This window comes from Charadrius vociferus, unplaced genomic scaffold (genome assembly GCF_000708025.1).
Source record: "Charadrius vociferus isolate BGI_N301 unplaced genomic scaffold, ASM70802v2 scaffold532, whole genome shotgun sequence".
Classification (NCBI taxonomy): Eukaryota; Metazoa; Chordata; class Aves; order Charadriiformes; family Charadriidae; genus Charadrius; species Charadrius vociferus.
The window spans coordinates 1,447,653-1,465,757 of record NW_009647271.1 but is presented as its reverse complement, the minus strand read 5'-3'; the positions used below and the strand labels follow the sequence as shown (position 1 = coordinate 1,465,757).

At 48.7% G+C, this 18,105-nt stretch overlaps 1 protein-coding gene across 1 annotated transcript in view; it reads left to right on the top strand.

Moving 5' to 3' along the window:
- The first annotated feature begins 3,213 nt into the window (after positions 1-3,213).
- The window catches only part of LOC104281961 (protoheme IX farnesyltransferase, mitochondrial), a 171,527-nt gene continuing 156,635 nt past the window's right edge, over positions 3,214-18,105 (top strand). Inside the window, exons 1-2 of the mRNA XM_009880026.1 lie at positions 3,214-3,274; positions 3,459-3,533. Of these exons, the coding sequence (XP_009878328.1) occupies positions 3,214-3,274; positions 3,459-3,533 (136 nt within the window). The remainder of the gene's footprint in view (positions 3,275-3,458; positions 3,534-18,105) is intronic.

The following is an 18,105-nucleotide window of genomic DNA, read 5'->3' as shown; positions in this document are numbered from 1 at the left end:
TTCAGGCCACGCGGTTCTGCTTGATGAGAAACAGTTACTGGTAGGTAAATCAGCCAGCAATGCATTGGATCAGGTCCTTTAAGAGTCGCTAAGCTTAATTTTAAATTACTATGTCAGAAAACAAGTGACCCTTGTCATCGTCCCCATGGTATCCCAATGAAAGACGTGTTTGGGTTCCCTGTGCTGGGCTCTCCTTGTCACTGCTCCTCCCCGACCCCGTCCCAGCAGTGAAGGGAACAGGCTGATGTGTGACATATTAGAAAGGGGCTATTTTTTTTTTTCCAGACTTCAAAAGTTCAGGTATTAGTGTGAGTTTTAGACATACAAGTAACCACTATACTTAAAAAAAAAAAAAAAAAAATCATCTTGCCAAAGTCCTACTGCAAACAGCAAAGCTTTATCCTGGGGAAAGCTGTTAGAGGGAAAACATAACCTAACAAGAGCCGCCTCGCATTTCTGAGCACAGCGTGTACGTGAGCTGCTGCTGTGGAATAGCTGGCGAGCTGCAAGCGCACTGCCTTTTGTACACGTGATAACTTGTGTTGCCATATGCTGAGCATCAGGATTTCCAGGTTGTCTCCTGGTCATCCTCAGCACGCGTGGGGCAATGCCTTACCCCTTCTCAGCCGCTGTTAACCCGTCTGTGACTGCAAGGACAGAGCAGGTGGCAAAGTGCTCCGAGAGCCTCTGCTGAAAAGCATTGGATAAACATCCACAGAAACAGCATGTACTTAAACCGCGACCACCACCACTTCCCTGCTACACGTTAACCTATATTTGGGGGAAGCGTGTGCACACATAGAAGGCAAAGTGCAGTGCCGAGGTGCCTGCGGTGTGTTCTCTGGCGAAGAAATGTTTGAAGAGTGGATTGGAAAGGCGATGTTAGAAGCAGGCGGGCTGGGAATGCCTGAAGTTGGGAGCCTGGAGTGGGTTTGACCAGAGAAGATGAGTCTGTTAATGGAAATATTGATTGTCTCAGAGGTTCAGTGCTGCCAACCAACCTGCACATATGGTACCAGTTTTATTGATATATGAATAAGATTAAACACGATGCCTGTGTCAAGCAAATCCCTTGGTACCATTTAACTAACACTTAAAGCAGCTGCTTTTGAAAGATTACCTTCAGGCACAGGCCACCCAAGCAGAACAATATCATCACCTTAAGCACTTTCCCAGTTGCCGACAAATGGGAATTCTTGCCTTCTAGCAATATAATTAAACAATATTAGTGAAAGTCAAACAACAGGGCACTCAGCTCCTGAATGTGCTCTCTGGCTATATGGTGGCTTCGCCGATTTTACTGGTATCTCTGCGCACAACTGCATGTCTATGGGCGTCAGGGCTCTTGGCTTGAGGTTGGGTTGTTGGTTTGCAAGTAGGATTTACCGTGAAGCAAAATGTTGGGCTATTCTGAAATCTTCTATATTGCTGTTTAAAAAATACTTTATCTCCACCCTTAATAGAATAGTCTTATGACAACAGGCTAGGAATTAATTTCATTTCTTGCTGGGAGTGAAAGAGTGGATTAAGGATTTGTCTCCTGTTCAATAATGAGCAAGTAATTGAACGTCAAGTCTTGCGTGAGCGCAAGAAACTGATGGGGGATACCATCAGTTTTCTTTTTTCTGATTTCTCCTCAAACTTCTGCCTCCGAATTACTAGTCACAACACAGAAAAGACTGCCAGTTGGGAGTAATAGCAGAAAATTCAGGTTTCTGTATGGCAAGGGGTACTTCTGTACCACCTCTCCTCTAGGGAAGGGCAATACTCCCCTGCCCTCACCGCTCTGTAGCTGACAAGGGTACGGCGGGTAGGGGACAGTGTCATCTGCTGTCCGGGTCACAGGTGACCAGCTGCAGTGTCACATGGCTGTGGCTGGAGACTGCTGCGGTATGGTGATCGCAGGGACCGGCTGCTCAGCTCTCAGCAATACATCCCCATTTCCCTGGCTTTGAGCATCCCTGTTGCTGGAGGCTGTGTGAGAGGCAGGGGGAGAGTATCCAGCCACCTCTGCCTTCCAGAAGTGACATGTTAAATTAATAACCAGTTTCATCTCTCTACTTCCACCACCTATCCCTCCGTCTGATATATCCCCCTCTTTGAGTAAATCATTCTTCTGTTAGAACTGCGTATTCTTCCTGGGAAAAGGATAAGTGGTGAACTGAATGCAGAAAACAGATCACTCATGATATGGCTATTAGGACTTTTGCCATTAATTGGTCAAATATTCCTTAGAAGTCACTTAAACACTATCCCCTGATATTACAGGCTTGATAGGAAATGTAAACAGCTTGAATTGCTATTAAATTAATCCCCTTCCCAATACCAATTTTGGGCTAATTGAAGACCATTCATGTGATACAGAGTCCTACTGACTTCTGAGACTCTGCATGTCTTCTCAACATGGGTCTGACCAGGGTAAGCCTTGGTCTTCTGGAGAAGATTTATATGCACCCAAGAGCTTTAGGAGCATAAATCCTGTTGACTGACGAGCACAAACTCCACAAGGTGCCAATACCTTCAGCAGATCACAACAACCTGCCTAGTGCACGCAGGCAGAGACCTCATTTCGAAGCAGCGTGTGGCCATAAATCCTCTAAATACTTTCAAAAATCTCTTCCTGGAGTTGTTGAGCAGAAAAAACAGGTTTGTGGGCTGCAGAGAGCAGATGTATCCTGCGCACATCAAAGATGTATTGGCTGCGTCATGACCTCATGAAATTGCTCGAGCTGGCAGCGCTTCCCCCATTTCTGCCATGGGTGCAGCTTAACGATACAATCTAACGTTGTTTAGATTTTGGAGTAAAACACAGGATAGAGCCAAACATATATAACTTCGTAATTGCTTTGCCTGCCCCTTGGCTCCCCTGCAAACTCCTGTCTTTCATCCTCTGCCTGCTCCCGCCGTGCTTCTGCCGCACGCCGACGCGGCCGGTGACAGCGCAGCCGGGTTTATGAAGGCATCACCTGCCAGTGTCAGAAGTGACACATCCCAATACAATCGAGAGCTCCCCCTGTCCTCAGCCTCTGCTGACTATATTTATAATCCAATCATGCCGGAAAAACACAAACATAACTCCTGTCTGACCTTCTCTATTAAACCATGAGGACTTTTTTTTTTTTCCCCCCCCATCTAGGATTTCTAATACATAGGCAGTATTTTGTCTGGTGGCATTTCCCCCGCTGTTTCTCGTATTATTTACATGGCCAGCCTATGCCTCGCAAAGCTGACAGCTTCAGGAAGGTCTACGACTACCTTGCGAAGGTGTCCGCTGGTAGTCCTTGTTGGGCTCTGTGCAGAAAGGGGCAATGACTTGCAAGGAAAACGATGCCGGCGGCAGTCTCTGAAGAACGAGCGCAGATGACTGCTTTATGATATGTTGTTGAGGCTGGAGGTAATGAGAAAAGCTCTCCCCAGCTCCCACGCCTTTCGCCCTTGCAGTCTCTGGGCGCCTCCAGGATACGACAGCATCGTTATTACCCCAGTTTATAGGATACAGAGGTTAAAGCATCTGCTCAAGGTCCTTCTGAAAGGTAATAAAAAGGGCAGGAATGGGACCCCGGTTTCATGATTCCCCTTGTGCCCCAGAAGCCGAATTCCCACTCTTGCCTTTTGCTTTCTAAAATCAGGTACTTCCTACAGAGAACTCAGTTTCTCTGTTTACGGGGACAATGTTCAGTGCTATCAGCAGAAACCTTTCAAAACACCACTTGTACCATCACACCAAAGCAATGCGGGTGTCTTCTGACCGGGCCCATCTGTGCCCACATAAATGACCGCGAGTGGCACAGGGTGATGGAGAGCCCGCCCTGGTTCGTTCTTGCGCTAAAGCAGAGGTGCCTTTGAAGCCTCGTGTGAGTGAGTGCTGCTCTCTTACGTCCAGCTCTACCCGGATCTTCTCTTGTGGACTACTAGATAAAGACCTCTTGTTGCTGGGCTTTGCATGGCTCAGACTAGACGATAGCCGGTTCCCAGGTACAGCTGTTGTCCACCCTCTGGGGCCCAGAGCTGTGCAGACACACAATATTAACGAAGACCTCTGTCTACATGAAGAAGCCCCATGTAAATGAGGCCTTAACCTGATTTTCATAAGACTAGAAGTAATCTCAGCTCTAAAGTTCACCGGTTTTGCCCAGGCGTCTGAGTCAGGTGAAGACAGTCTCTCTGTCTCAGGGATCGCTTCTGGGTTTGGGGATTCCCATCCTGCACTGGCCCAGGCAGTCTCGTGTGAACCATGTTGTTTATTGTTTCTTGTAATTAGTCCCATCTTTTGAAGTTGGAGAAGCTGTCAGCTTCCATTTGAATGTGTTGCCTCTCGGTTCAAGCCAGACCGCTTTAGAAGCTCTGCATAGTTTCTGGGCTGGTTATATCCACTTCCAAAGAATAAATGAATGAGTGGAATTCCTTTGTAAGCTGGGTCATACGTACAGTCGCACCTTTAGCAGAGTAGGAGGCATGAGACCTTCTGCTGATATAAACTGCTGTATCAAAGTCTGGCTGAGAAGCTATATTTGGTCCTGCAGCTTCTGCTACCATATGTTGGGACTGTGCAAGTCGGGTAGGCATCGGTGTCGCCTTGTTTTCCTGTGTTTCAGTATATTCACCTGCCACTCCACCGCATGCGTAAGCCTGGTCTGGATGGCTGATGCTGTTACGTCAGCAAAGAGCGGAGGGAAACGCCTGTCCCACCGAACCCCGCTGTGCTGGTGGGGCTGCTGGTGCAGGAGACGGGGAAACCAGCTCAGCTCTCAGCTGGTAACTCACGATTAGCGCATGCCTCGCCTGCTGCAGGAACAAGAAAATTGCATTTGCTCGAACCTTTAATTCAACACTTAAATTCGGGGGTTTTGTTGCTTTTGCCTGTTTTGCCGAGGCTTGTAGTGGAGCGGGAATGTGCTGTTACAACTGGGGACTGCACTTGGAGGAGAAAAAAAAAAACACAAAACCACTTCTAAACCAGCCCAAACTGACCCTTTTCCCCCATCTGATGCTGCTGGGTTGTAGTGCTGCTCCTCTGCCAGCAGACTGTGCATTCCCCCTGGAGAGCCACGGCTATACGGACAGGGTTTCCCTATAGCATACATACACCGCAAGCTATTCAGGACAGGGATTGCCTTTTCGTACAGCCCCTCCTTTTAGGAAAAGCCTTTAGGAAAAGCGGATCCTTGTCTGTGGTCTCACAGGTGGTGTCGCACTGCCAGGAGGAAATAAAGCCATTTAGGAATTCATCGCCTCTAGGATGTCCACGGGCTCCTTTGACTTTTGAACGGCCGCTGCCCTTGTCGGGGTCCGTTCCAGGAACGTTTCACTGCGCTGGACGCCTGTGCCATCGCCTCTGCGGCTTGAGTGTCCCTCATGCATTTAAAATATCCTTTATGGCTGTTAAGAAAGAGAAAATTAAAGAGAATGGCACTTACAGGACATCAAAGATACAAAGGGCCTCTTTATCCAGGAGACATCTCTGCATTTGGGGCGGTATTTTACCTGTTTAAATGGCTTCTCCTAGAGCCCTTAAGCACAGCGTTGCGCCAGCTAAGTATGGATTTTTAATTAAGCCCCCCTCCCTCTCTCCCTTCTTCTGCACATAACTATAATTTTACAGGTTAAGAAATCCCCTTAATATCTAGCCAGAGGTTTAATGCTATATGCTCTTTATATGGTCCCCCCCCAACCACCGCGCTGTATTAATAGCTCTGAGATGATAATTTTTACAGTCTTCTAGGACTGACGTCTGCTGTTAACACTTCACGATCATGTCAAGGGAGCGGGGGGGGGGGATGGGAACTATACCTGTCAGCCATCATTTTAACATATGGCTTTAATCTTTTTAATTAACACAACTTCATGGGAAAAAAAATACCCAAACCCAACAACCAGGCAGTTCTCAATGCGCAAGCCTTTCTACCTGGGGAGGCGGTGAGCGGTTCCCACTCCTGCAGGGTGGATGCTCCTCGTTGGCAGCGAAAGGAGCATCACTAGTCCATGCTGATACCCACTGTGGAGCCCTGGGTTAGACTGTGGCCGTGGAGGCCTGGGGATGCCGCAGTGACAGACAACTATGCAGGAGAAGATGATTTAGAACCTTAGCTGCTTGCATAATTCATATGCCACATCAACATCTGAGTAAGGTTGCCATGGTATCAGGGATGTATATCACGTTGGCCATGTGTGCGCTCCAAAAATTATAGGGAAACTTGCAAAGTACCACGTTTTGACAAATATGATGGAAGACACGATTCTGCTCTTGGTGTCAATGAGGTTTTGTGTTTAAGAGCACTCTGTGGTTGTGATCCCAGGAGAGATGATTGCTGCCACCCCGGGTCAGAGCGCACTGTCTCCTGAAGCGATTGGTGGTGGATGCTCAGGAAGAGTGGAAGGAAGAGGACATATGTATGGTGTTACATTAGAAATGCTGTCCCACAAAACTTACCTGCCCAAACCCAAGCCTGCCCTTGCATCTGTTCCCAGCCTTTTCACTGGTACTGCGTGAACCTGGTCCATCTCTTCTCTGCCTGTTGTGACACCCTGAAGTCAGTGAGCGAGTCCTTCAGTCGCTCATGTGCAAGTGGTACAGTCTCACACTGACCCAGCCGGTGTAGAAGCCCTGTCCTTTACTAGTGTCTCCACTTTTCAGTCACCACTTTGTGGGCTTTTGCAGCAATGCGCACGGGGTGGTGCTGGCAGCAGCGCTGTGGTAGGATGGGTAGCACTGAACCCACATGCCCTGTGCTGGGTCCTGTACGAACACGCATGCAGGGCTGGTTGAAGATGACTTGTGTAAAAAACATAGAATCATAGAATGGTTTGGGTTGGAAGGGACCTTAAAGACCATCCAGTCCCACCCCCTGCCCTGGGCAGGGACACCTCCCCCCAGCCCAGGTTGCTCCAAGCCCCGTCCAACCTGGCCTTGAACACCTCCAGGGATGGGGCAGCCACAGCTTCTCGGGGCAACCTGCCCCAGGGGCTCACCGCCCGCACAGGGAAACATTTCTTCCTCATATCTCATCTAAATCTCCCCTCTTCCAGTTTATAACTGTTCCCCCTCGTCCTATGGCTCCACTCCCTGATCAAGAGTCCCTCCCCAGCTCTGCTGGAGCCCCTTTAGGCACTGGAAGGGGCTCTGAGGTCTCCCCTTTTTGGCCTTCTCTTCTCCAGGCTGAACCCCCCCAACTCTCCCAGCCTGTCCTCCCAGCAGAGGGGCTCCAGCCCTCCCAGCATCTCCGGGGCCGCCTCTGGACCGGCTCCAACAGCTCTGCGTCCTTCCTATGTTGGGGGCTCCAGAGCCGGAATGTGTATTAGTGGTGAAAAGCACTGGGGATTTGATTTCATGTCTCTGATTTTACCCCTTGATCACCTTGTATACAAGGTCTTTGGGGACTGGAGATGCACAGCCTTATTTTGTGCCCTGCGGTAGCATCTTTGCTTTCACTGCCACCCCTCCGGCTGGGCTGAAGCCAGGCTGGGTGCGCCCACCCGTGCCACCAACACCTTCGCTTGCTTTGCGGACGTGCCACATCTCTCTGCCAGCAGGGCTTTGCCCGGCTGCAGCCCAGCAGAACTGCTCCACAGGGCTAAACCGCAACGGCTCTGCCCGAGACACATCTCCGACAGCCGAGCGTGTGCTGTGCTGGAGAGAGGTGGGTTTGGGCTGTGGTTAGCGCATCTCCGGTGCCTCAGCCCGGTGATCCGGGCTCCCCTTGACAACAGCCTCCGCTTTGAAGGAACGTTCGAAGCCTCTCGGGGCCAGTCGGGAGATGACTTCAGACCTCTCCGTTTTAGCACGTGGCATTTGGTGGGCAAAGATCCCTTTCATTAAAACTGATAGGTGACACTTTTTTTTTTTTTTTGGCAATATTTACAATTCAAAGCGTTCTGATCAAAGTGCTGGAAATTAGGATGTTGATGTGAGATAATTACTCCTTTCCTTGCGTTCGCAGCAGAAGAGAGCGTGCGATTCTCTCTCCCTTTGTATACCCCGTGTCAGTTGAAAGCATTTCTACATAGCTGATGCCTGTAGATGTATTTGCTGACTCTTAATGTCAGCAAATCCCGCTATGATTAAGCCTTGAGGTGACAAAACAAAACCTTGACTGTTACAAGCTAGGTAACTCAGCGCCGAGATAAAACCTAAAAATAAACCCCAGTAGCCTTTTAATGGAACTGAGCACAGCGCAAAATAAATTTTTATAAGTTGTTAGGTCCTCGCAGCAAAGGGGAGAACTATAAAATCCTGTTTGATGGGTTTTTAATGGCAGTTGTTTCATTTAAGGCTTTTAGCGAAGCAGGTTACATGGCAAAAGCGGAATAATAAACAGTAAGAAAACGCATTCACCCTGTGAAACAACCACGATTAAACACTCAGCGGTAACTTGGTGATATTGGCTCCAGAGTTTTTAACATGATAGTAATTTTTTTGCCTGCTCAGGTTTCCATCCCCAGCTCTCCAAGGAGGGCAGCTCTCGCCCCTGGTCACGTACCCCTGGTTCTGCCTCGTCCTTCGCCTTGGCTCACGCTCACAGCCACTTTATAAATGCTTCTCTGCAAAGTGCTTTTTGGAACTGAGCTTTCTCTATGGGATATCACACTGTTGCCGCACTGTAAAACAGTCTTTCTTGTTTTGCTGAATCAAACGAGGGGTGCGTGAGGAGGCTTTGCCACCTTCGCCTTCCCAATTCAGCCTTTGCTCTGGATTTTGCAGGTGAAATTCAGGCGTCAGCAATAGGTATCCTAATGACAAACCTGCGCAGAGGGATCTCTCGCTCTGTGCACCCCTCGTGCCCCCGGCATCGTGAAACCACGTCCCACGGAAAACATCCATGGCTGATACACAGAGAGAAAACAGGCGAGGTGGGAACCTGCCTCTTCCAGCCCAAACCCACTCCAGCCAAAATTAAGATGGTGGAAAGCATTGGGCTCCTCCGAGCATCTCCGGCCAGCCGGCGACCAACAAGCGGCGCTTGGGCAGGTTGTGTTTGATGGGTGGGAGTCTCAGACAGGTGGTCCAGGCTTTCCTCCTGCTCCCTGTGCTTAAGGCACCGGTACGGTGGTGGCCGGCTCGTTCTCGTGGTGCGGTGTTGCGGAGAGGAGCCATTTGTCAGGTGGGGTTTGGGGTGTGAAAATCTGCGTTCCCCTGCGTGTGAGCTGAAGCACTCTTTGTGTCTGGTTGGGAAGAGAGGAGATGGTTGTGACGGGTCTAATCCTTCTCCCAGCAGAAGATTGCTGTTGAACAGTTAATGAATAATGCTCTTTTACTGGGGCTTTGTTTAGAAATGGGCTTAGCTTCGACGCTTTCATAACACTGTGATACTGGCTATAAAAAGTGAGAAATGTCTGTGAACATTTCCTTGAAATATTTATAAGTAATGCAATGGAAATCCTACCCACCCTTCTAAACTCTCCCAGCCCCAGAGGTGCTGCGGGCAGCTTTGCCCTGGTGGTCACAGCCTGGCTGACGTTGATGGACATCAGGGAAGGATCCTAGTGCAAAACATTTTCATTATAATCATCAGGACATTCCTTCAGCTTGATTATAAATGTTGGGCCTAAGCATTTTGGCAGTATCCTTTTAATAGAAACCAACCGTCAACCCCAGTCAAGTAACAATTTACTCTGGGTAGTTAATGCCATTGGAAATACTTTCTTTTTCTTTGTCCTTTTTTTTTTTTTTTTAAAGGAACAAGAAATGAGAAACAAATCCAAACCTGCATTTTTCATTGATCTCAGACCAGAGATACAAACAGCTGCAATTTTAATGTCACACTTTACAGCGATGTAATCAAACCAAACTTCTGAAATCAATATTTCTTCATAACTGACCTTTCCAGATTAATGATATATTGCTATACTTCTCCACAGACAATCATTTCCAATAGAAAGACTAACCATTCAGATCACTTTAATTAATCTTCCTCCGTCCCCCACTCACCCAATGAACTTTTAGTGAAGTTCAGGAGGCAGTAGCCCAACTGTTGAAAGCCATCATCAAACTGGAGATCAATGCTCAGTATAAGGGAGAAAATGTCTCCCTAAGAAATGTATGTACGCAACAAATCTTTCTGAGTCTACTTCCTCCGTCTGTGCTGTCTCCCTCTTCTTCACCACCTGGCCGCAGCCCTGGGACACAATCATTTGCTGATGGTGGGGAAGTCATTCCCGTAGGAACAGACAACGATGTGACAAACAGAGCTCGGTGACCTCTTACAGCACGATCGTGCAGGCAAAACAGATGAGCTGTGCAAAAGAAATGTCATGTTTATGCAAGTTTATTTTTAATAACTGGCTATCCAGGGTGGTGAGCAGCTGGAAACATATTACCGGGATCATTACGATGTTTAACCACAAGCCCGTAATATGGATAAACAGTAACATCACACTGAGATTTTGGCCAAGAAGCTCCATTAACTCTTTAGAAATTGCAGACAGACACAGTCCAGCCAAAAAAACCACTCGTCTCCTTTTGGCTGGCAGTAAAGGAGTCACCGAAGCCTGGGGTGGGCCAGCTGCTCCTCAAATGCAGCCCTAGTGCTTCACCCTGGTAATGCATCGTTGTCATGACTGTTGCATGTCTGATCTTTGGAAATGCATCTGAGACCAGCAGTTTAGGTGCTTCTTGACTTTCCTCTAACATCCCCAGTGGTGCTGGAAAAGTGTGATGGAGAATAGTGTTTCTGTAGAGAAGCGGACTGAGACCACCAACCTATTTTGACAAGCCACCAAATTACCGGCTTTCAGAAGGACATCTAAAGAGCACCACTGTAATTCTTTACTGGTCTTTCAGCTCATCCAGTTCCTGTAGGTAAATATGTGCGCAGCAAAGTTCCTGCAGCGCTGTGATTTCAGAGCAAAACATCAAAGGCAACAAAACCCCCCTCTGCAGACAGGGCTGGGGTAGAGGAATGTGCTGTGAAGAGCCTCAGGGGGTGTCTCTATTGATGGTTAGGGCTGACCTAGGATCACCCCTCCACTGATACCTGTCAACTGGTTTATACAGTCAACCTCTCAGCTTGATGAAATTCAGAAGTCCATGAAATTACACCCTGAATTAATCTGGCCCGTTGCCAGGAGAGTAAATAAGTTGTAAGGCCCAAACTTTATGTTAGAAGCATGTTTGGGGTGGTTGTTTTTTTTTTGTATCCTCCCTTACCGCCCAGGTAAGATGTAACGCCATTATCAATCCAGCCAAAGGGATTCAAACACAAAAGCCTTTGACTGTGATTTCAAAAAAAAAAAAAAAAGAAAAGAAAAAAAAGAAATACATCTGACAATAAATTAGTGTCATAACCAGCCAGGCTGTCTCCCTAGGAGGGAAACTGGGGGCTTTGAACTGCTGCTTTTGTGTCGTGGCGTTGGTGTTCAGAGGGTCCCTTTTGACGTCGCAGCCTCTCATCTCCGAGTGACACGACAAGCAGCTTGTCACCGGTCGCGCCAGACGCCGCTGGGAGCAGTCACAGCACGCTCCTCCACCTTTGGAAATGCCAATCATGGCCACATCCTGCGCGGGGACTCGCTTGTCACTCCCCTTCAAAGACGCCCATCTCCCAGGCGTTTATCCCCAGGGATGGCTCTGAGCACCCCTTGTTGTGCAGGATGGGATGGCAAAAAACCCTGAAGCTCCAGGGAGAAGCATTCTGGCTGCTCCTCAGTGTTTTGTGTAGGGTCACCGTTGTCTTTTGCTGGGGACAGGCAAGGAAGATGTGTGCAAGCATGGAAATAGCTCCTGGGGGAAAGTGTCTACACTAACTGGTTGTGGGATCATTGGGTGGGTCCTTGATGCATGGTTTCCTCCAAGAAGGTAAAGCAGGTCTCTACTGAAATCAGTGATAAGCCAGTGGAGAACTAGAACTATCGGCTTTTCTGGAAAGAAAACGTCTATTTAAGTCCTTAAAAAACCATTTTGTTTGGGGTGCGATGAGGGGGATTGCAGCGTGAGAAGAGCGCGTGGGTTTGAAGCAGCGGCACCTCTTGTGCTGGTGCGGGTCCTGGTCGTAGGGCGCGATGCGCACACGTGTGCTGCAGTGTATGAACACGGGGGGTGCAATGAACAAGGCTTGCTAGACCTGGGAATCCTTTAATAAATAGTTAAAAATAGGAGTTAAGTGGTTTGTAGGTGAGATCAATGTTGTCTCTAGCTGAAGGTGTTGCGTTGTTGACATTTATATTCTTTGGGCACGGGTATATTCATTTCTGCAGGGGTAATGTCTCCAGATCCTGACTGAGATGACAGGTCCTGCTGTGCTCTACATCTCTGGGGTTTTTTGGCCCAAGCCAAAATCATTGGGGGGTGGGCAAGGTAACAACTTCAGAGCATGGATTGCAGCAAACGGTGGGCAGATCCATGACCGTGCCCTTGTTTTTGGGTCCCTGACTCTGCCGGAGGGTGACAGCATCACACCAAGAGGTGTACAAAGGCCATCAAATACCTGGGCCCCAAGGAGCTTGTGGGGTGAGTAGGAGGACAAAGTGGGGAAGGTGAAGTGGGAGATATTGTACCACAGTGCAATAGAGCTCAGACAACAGAGACGTGACTAAAGCTGGAGCAGAACCTGGATCTCCTGTGACCCCATCCCATCTGCAACTCCACTTTTCTCTCTCTAGGCCAAATACTGCTTTGCAAGTACAAGCAACTAAGGAAAAGGTAGTCGTAGCTTACCAAAATGTTTTGCATTGAGATGTCATTCCTTATTTTAAACATTTCACGGGTAGGTCAAATAGACATCTCAGTTATTTGGAGTAAATAAGCTGTAAGTCAATTTGCATCAGGGGAACTGAATTGGATTTATACCAGTACAACTGAGATCTGGAGTGGCCTGTAACTTATGAGAGATTTGAGAACTTAAACATTTTAATTTTTTTTTTTTTAACTTCTTATTTCACCAGTAATGGGGTTTCTTTGCCCTTTACAAAGTGACTGGAATGAGGTCAGATTTTTGCAAGCTTCTGCCAACATTTAATAAGAATAATAATCTAATACTGTCCTTCTCAACCAAAACCCATTACCTACAGGTTCAGATGGAGAGCAAATCATGACCCAGGGGGACATGGCCATTTCATGGTCCTGGCATCCCTGGTTTTCTCATCAGGGGTGATGAAGCTGGGGGGGGGCAGAGCCCTCCTGGGGTTTGCTCCAAACCAGCTCCTCATAAAGCAGTGTCAATGCATGTGGTTTTTGTAAAACTTGGAAAGATAGAATCACAGAAGGGTTTGGGTGGGAAGGGACCTTTAAAGGCCATCTAGTCCAACCCTCCCCCCTGCCATGAGGAGGGACATCTCCAACTAGATCAGGTCTCTCAGAGCCCCGTCCCACCTGACCTAGAATGTTTCCAGGGATGGGGCATCTCCCACCTCTCTGGGCAACCTGGGCCAGCGCCTCCCCACCCTCATTGTAAAAAATGTCTTCCTTATATCTAGTCTGAATCTCCCTCTTTTAGTTTAAAGCAATTACCCCTTGTCCTATCACAACAGGCCTTGCTAAAAGAGACGGGGTGCGCCACCTTCTCCAAACCCTGCCAGCGATGGATGCATGGCTCCGACATTGGTCACGCTGGTGGCAATCCAGAAGGACAGCAGTGAAGGTGGCGGAATTACCTGGGTTTGACATGGACCTATGGGCAAGGTCTGGGGAGCAGTTCAGCCCATCTGAGGATTAACTCTTCTTTCCCCGGGTCGTCCTCAGCTGAGGCAGATCCCCATCTCGCTGTGTGAGGAGGGACGGGGACACGGCACCTCCTGGCAGGCAGGGATGTGTAGCTAGAGGAGGGGAAGCTTCACTTCACTTAAACTGATTATTGCTTAAATTGATCGTCAAAGCTTGAGGCCAGCACTTGGATTGTTGGAGGAGATGGGGGGGTTGGTTGGGCTTTTTTTAAACGCTTCTCCCCCCCCCCCCCGACAAATGGCCCGTGTTCATTTAAAAAAACCACCAAACAGCCTTGGCTGTGTCTGCTGACGACGGGCCTAGGAAAACAAACTCCAAACAAGCAATTATGGATCCCCTGAACTCTGAGAAAGCACCCCTCAATCTTGCCTGGTAGAGAACTGCTAGTGCAGAAGGCAAGGGGACCTGCGTCCCTTCCAGCGGGTGTATTTGTGGTGGTTAAGGCTTGGAGCTCTGGATGCTCCTTGTGAATGTACAAGCTTGTCTTAGAGCGTGGTGAGGGTTTGGTCTTGTTCAGTGCTGGGGTTCATGGTGGTGAGGTTTCCTACTCCGGCTTTTGAAGGTGCTGCTGGTTGTGGAAGGGACCTCCAAGATGCTGCGGCGCCGGGCAGGGGGTGCGGGGCAGTGCTTTTGGAGCGCCAGGAGGACACGGAGGGGTGTGTGGGGATAGACAGGGTGACACAGATGAGAAATTAGGGCATGGCAGAGCTGCGAGATGTTTGCGGGCACCTATGACTGCAGTCAACAGGCTTGAAATATGCTCGTGCATAAATTTGAAACAAATATTAAAAAAAAAAAAAAAAAAGCCAGATAAGCAGTTATTCGTGTGGGTCCCCTCTCTGTTCCAGTTTGGATTGGAGCAGCCGAAGCTGGAGGCTCAGGGAGGGCCGAGAGCCGCCACTTGGCGTTTGCTGCCACTGGGGTAATAACACCCTTTTCCTGGCAAAAATTCCCTACAGCAGGCAGAGAGCCCGGAGGCGGACAAGCGGCCTGCAGAGCTTGCCTCTGACAGACGCGGGCCAGGACAGCACGCACGGCTCCCAAAATAAACAGCAAGTTCCTCGGGGGGCACCCACAGCGCCGGTGTCGGTGCAGGGTGAAGTCGCCGCCAGCCCCGGCGCGGGAGCATGGAAATAACAGCAAAAGTGAGGGAAAACACCCGAAACAGCCCAGGCCAGCAGGGCGAGAGCAGCGGTGCAAAGTCCTCGCTGTCACACTGAGCTGGATGATGCTATGGAAATGCAAAATGAATTGGAAATGCCCCATGAAAAGGCTTGACTCAATGTCATAATTGCTGTTTTTCTAAAGCAGTAGTGTTTCACTAGGAGAGAAATGAAAGACCATCAAAGTATACGTATATATTCAGCATGTGTATTTTTTTCAGCTATTTAGTCAAATCCCATCTACTGGAGTCAGAGGAACACGTGAAGCTTTCAAGCCGTGTTGTTATTATTGCAGCAGTAGTTGTTATCAATATGTGAAATCCTGACTAGAAAAAAAGCTTGGATTTTTTGGTGGGAATGTAGTAAGAAATCTGAAATTTTAGGTAAAAATGTCATGATTTTGAAGGCAGACATCATATTTTGAGGTAGTTTTGTTTCTGGAGCACTGGGGATTAGCATAACTATGTTGCTTTAATAAAATCAGCTTAAACGCTGAAATCAATTGCATAACATCGCTTCCCTCCCTACCCTTGCATCAAATAAGTTCCCATTTTCCAACTCAGTGGACATGCTTCGCAAAGACTAGATGAAATGATGGACTTAGGCTTCCTGACTAACCTTAGAAGAGAGTAAAATATAATTTACTTCTATTTAGCAGCAGCTGTTTTGACGGTGGGTATTAAAGTGATTGGCAAATATGGTAGCAATTTATCCCGAGTAGTAACTGCAAGCTGCTATTTTAGGTTCATAAAAATGTAGTTACAAAATACCGTAACGTACCGAATGCAACTATTTTATGATCTCGTAAAAATAGCGCTGCAGCGTTCTGTCCCGTGGAGCGCGGGCTGTGCCTGCTGGGTCGGGGCCGCTCCTGCCTGGGCAGCGCTGCCCTCAATTGGAGTTCGTCACAAACCGCCTTCCCCTAATTGCAAGACAGGTCACCTTTCATGTCCTGCCAGGGGACCATCTGAGCATCCCGTCCTTGGGCTTCCAGCGTGCTCTGGAGTTACGTACCGCGCTGGCACGAGGGGGTTGGCTTCCTCAGGACCTGCAGAGACCTAAATTGGGACCGGCGATGGCTGTGGGCACGTAGCACAAAGGATGAATGTGGGCAAATTGCTGCCGAGGAACCTTTCCCTCCTCTCTCCAAGTTAAAAATAAGCCGGGGGTAGTGTAACGCTTTGGGGACAGGTAGTGTCAGCAGCAGCGAGAGTCATGTTGGACGAACTTGGGGCCCTCCTTAAAACTGACAGATACTTTGGTTTGAGCCTGTCCTAGAATTTCAAAATACCACCCGGCGGTGCTTCCTCCCGAGCAAAGGCAGAGTTTGTGAGCAGAGAAAGGGGAACTGTTAGGAGAGGGAACTCGGCGTCAGCCCCAGCCTCACCAGCAAGAGCCCTCTGCCCAGACCCACGATAATTAAAACTCTGCCCTATCACTGGGAACAGCCTGTTAGCTGAGTACCTCCTCCCTCAGGCTGTGTCCTGTACACAAATGCCTTTTCTTCCTTTCCCTGCGCAATTTCAGTGTTCAATGTAGTCACGAAGCAAAGGCTCGTCCTTCCTGGCGCTCCTGGGCTCGCAGCTTAATTGCATTTAGGCTCGGCTCTGGGCTGGACTGACTTCATTAGAAATAATTCCTGCAGCCTGGACGCCCACCCCTGATAGGGGCTGGTAATGGTAGGGAACTTCAGCTGTTACCTTGCAGGTTTGGAAGGACAGACAGTTAAAACAAGCAGCTCTTTCACTGGATGTAACTGGAAGTGATGCACATGGGAAACAACAATTTTTAGGTGCGGTATTATCTTTGCAGCTCAGTCTGCCCCAGACCCCATCCCCACAGCCACTCCTGAGTCATGAGGATGCAAAACTTGGCCCAGAGAGGAGTGAGGCCGTGGTGGATGGAAGAGGCTTTGACTCAGCCTTAGCGAGACCCTCTGGGGTTCTGGCCAGATCCCAAAGCTGCTCGGACCTTTGGGCAAACCAGTATGTCTTCCAGCACGGCCTCAGCATCGCGTGCGCACAGCCAGTAGCTGCCGTGTACCCATGGGAGAGCATCTCCTCCAGGGAGGATATGCTTTTTGCCATTAGGACAGCCCTTACAGCATCCTTTTCTCTTCCCTGCTTGCAAAAAAGCCGGGGCAAATCCATCAGGAAAAAGCAGCGTTAACTCCGGAGGCATTTCATCCAAGTCCACATGGGGTGAATTTGGCCCAACACAAGATTAAAAGGGATGTTATTTCAGCCTGAGGGATGTATATTCAGGGCTGAGAGCGGGGGAGCCTGGGGACTACCCAACTTTTAGGGGCTGCAAACAAGAAGATGAGGCAGTAAATACACTGTTCAGGAAAATTCCTGAGCCTTTTTCCTGCTTGTTGTCTTGGTTCCTGAACAAACCCACAAATCACCTCCCGTTTAAGAGGAGAGTCCTCCCCCACTAACCAGCCCTAAAGCAGCAGGATTAATGTCAGCCTTAATTTTCAGTTGTCACTTGCAGGGAAGCCTTGTCCCTGCATATTTCATAAATACAGACCGTGTTTTGAAAACCCTGAGAAATGAAAACACTCTCTGTTTTTCAAAACAACCAGAAATGGCTCAGGAGGAGCAGTAACTTCTCCAGCAGAAGGCGGGATGGCCTCCTTCACAGCTGGCTCGCCATCGCTTATCCAGCCAAGGCTGTCCCGCCGGCCGGCGAATAAATTGTGCAATGTGCTCCGTTTCTTGACATCCTGATAATGAAAATCTAATTAGTGCGAAGGTGTAGTTTATTGGGTCAGCTGGTTCGACAAACCTCTCCTCTTCCACCCAAGCTGCCATCCGACGCGGGCAAACCGCGGGGTTCGACTGGAGAAAGCTGGAACAGCTTTGGTGTTTCCCAGGTTCTCTGAATGTTGGTCGAAATCAGGAGCAGCAGAGACGATGAGATTCCCTCTCTCTGCAGCGTTTCCCACTGGGGTAAGAAAATATATAGCCGGAGATGCTGCAATAAGGCTGTTGCTTCTGAGATTGCCAGCTCATTTCTGCACAGTATCTAAACAGCAGCTGCAAATTACAGCTGTGGAGTCAGCTTTAAAATACGCCAGTGTTCAAGGGTGTCTGGGAGCGGGGTCTTTAGGCCATGTCCATCTTTTGGTCCTGCAAGACAGTCCCACGCCTGATGTTCTTCGGGGTTTGGATCTAAGGATCCGTGTAACGACTCCCAAGCTCACGAGTATGGAAGATGTGACACCGTCCTCTTTAATGAGTGATGGGGCTCAAATTAACATTCAGGGTATGAAAAGGAACCGCT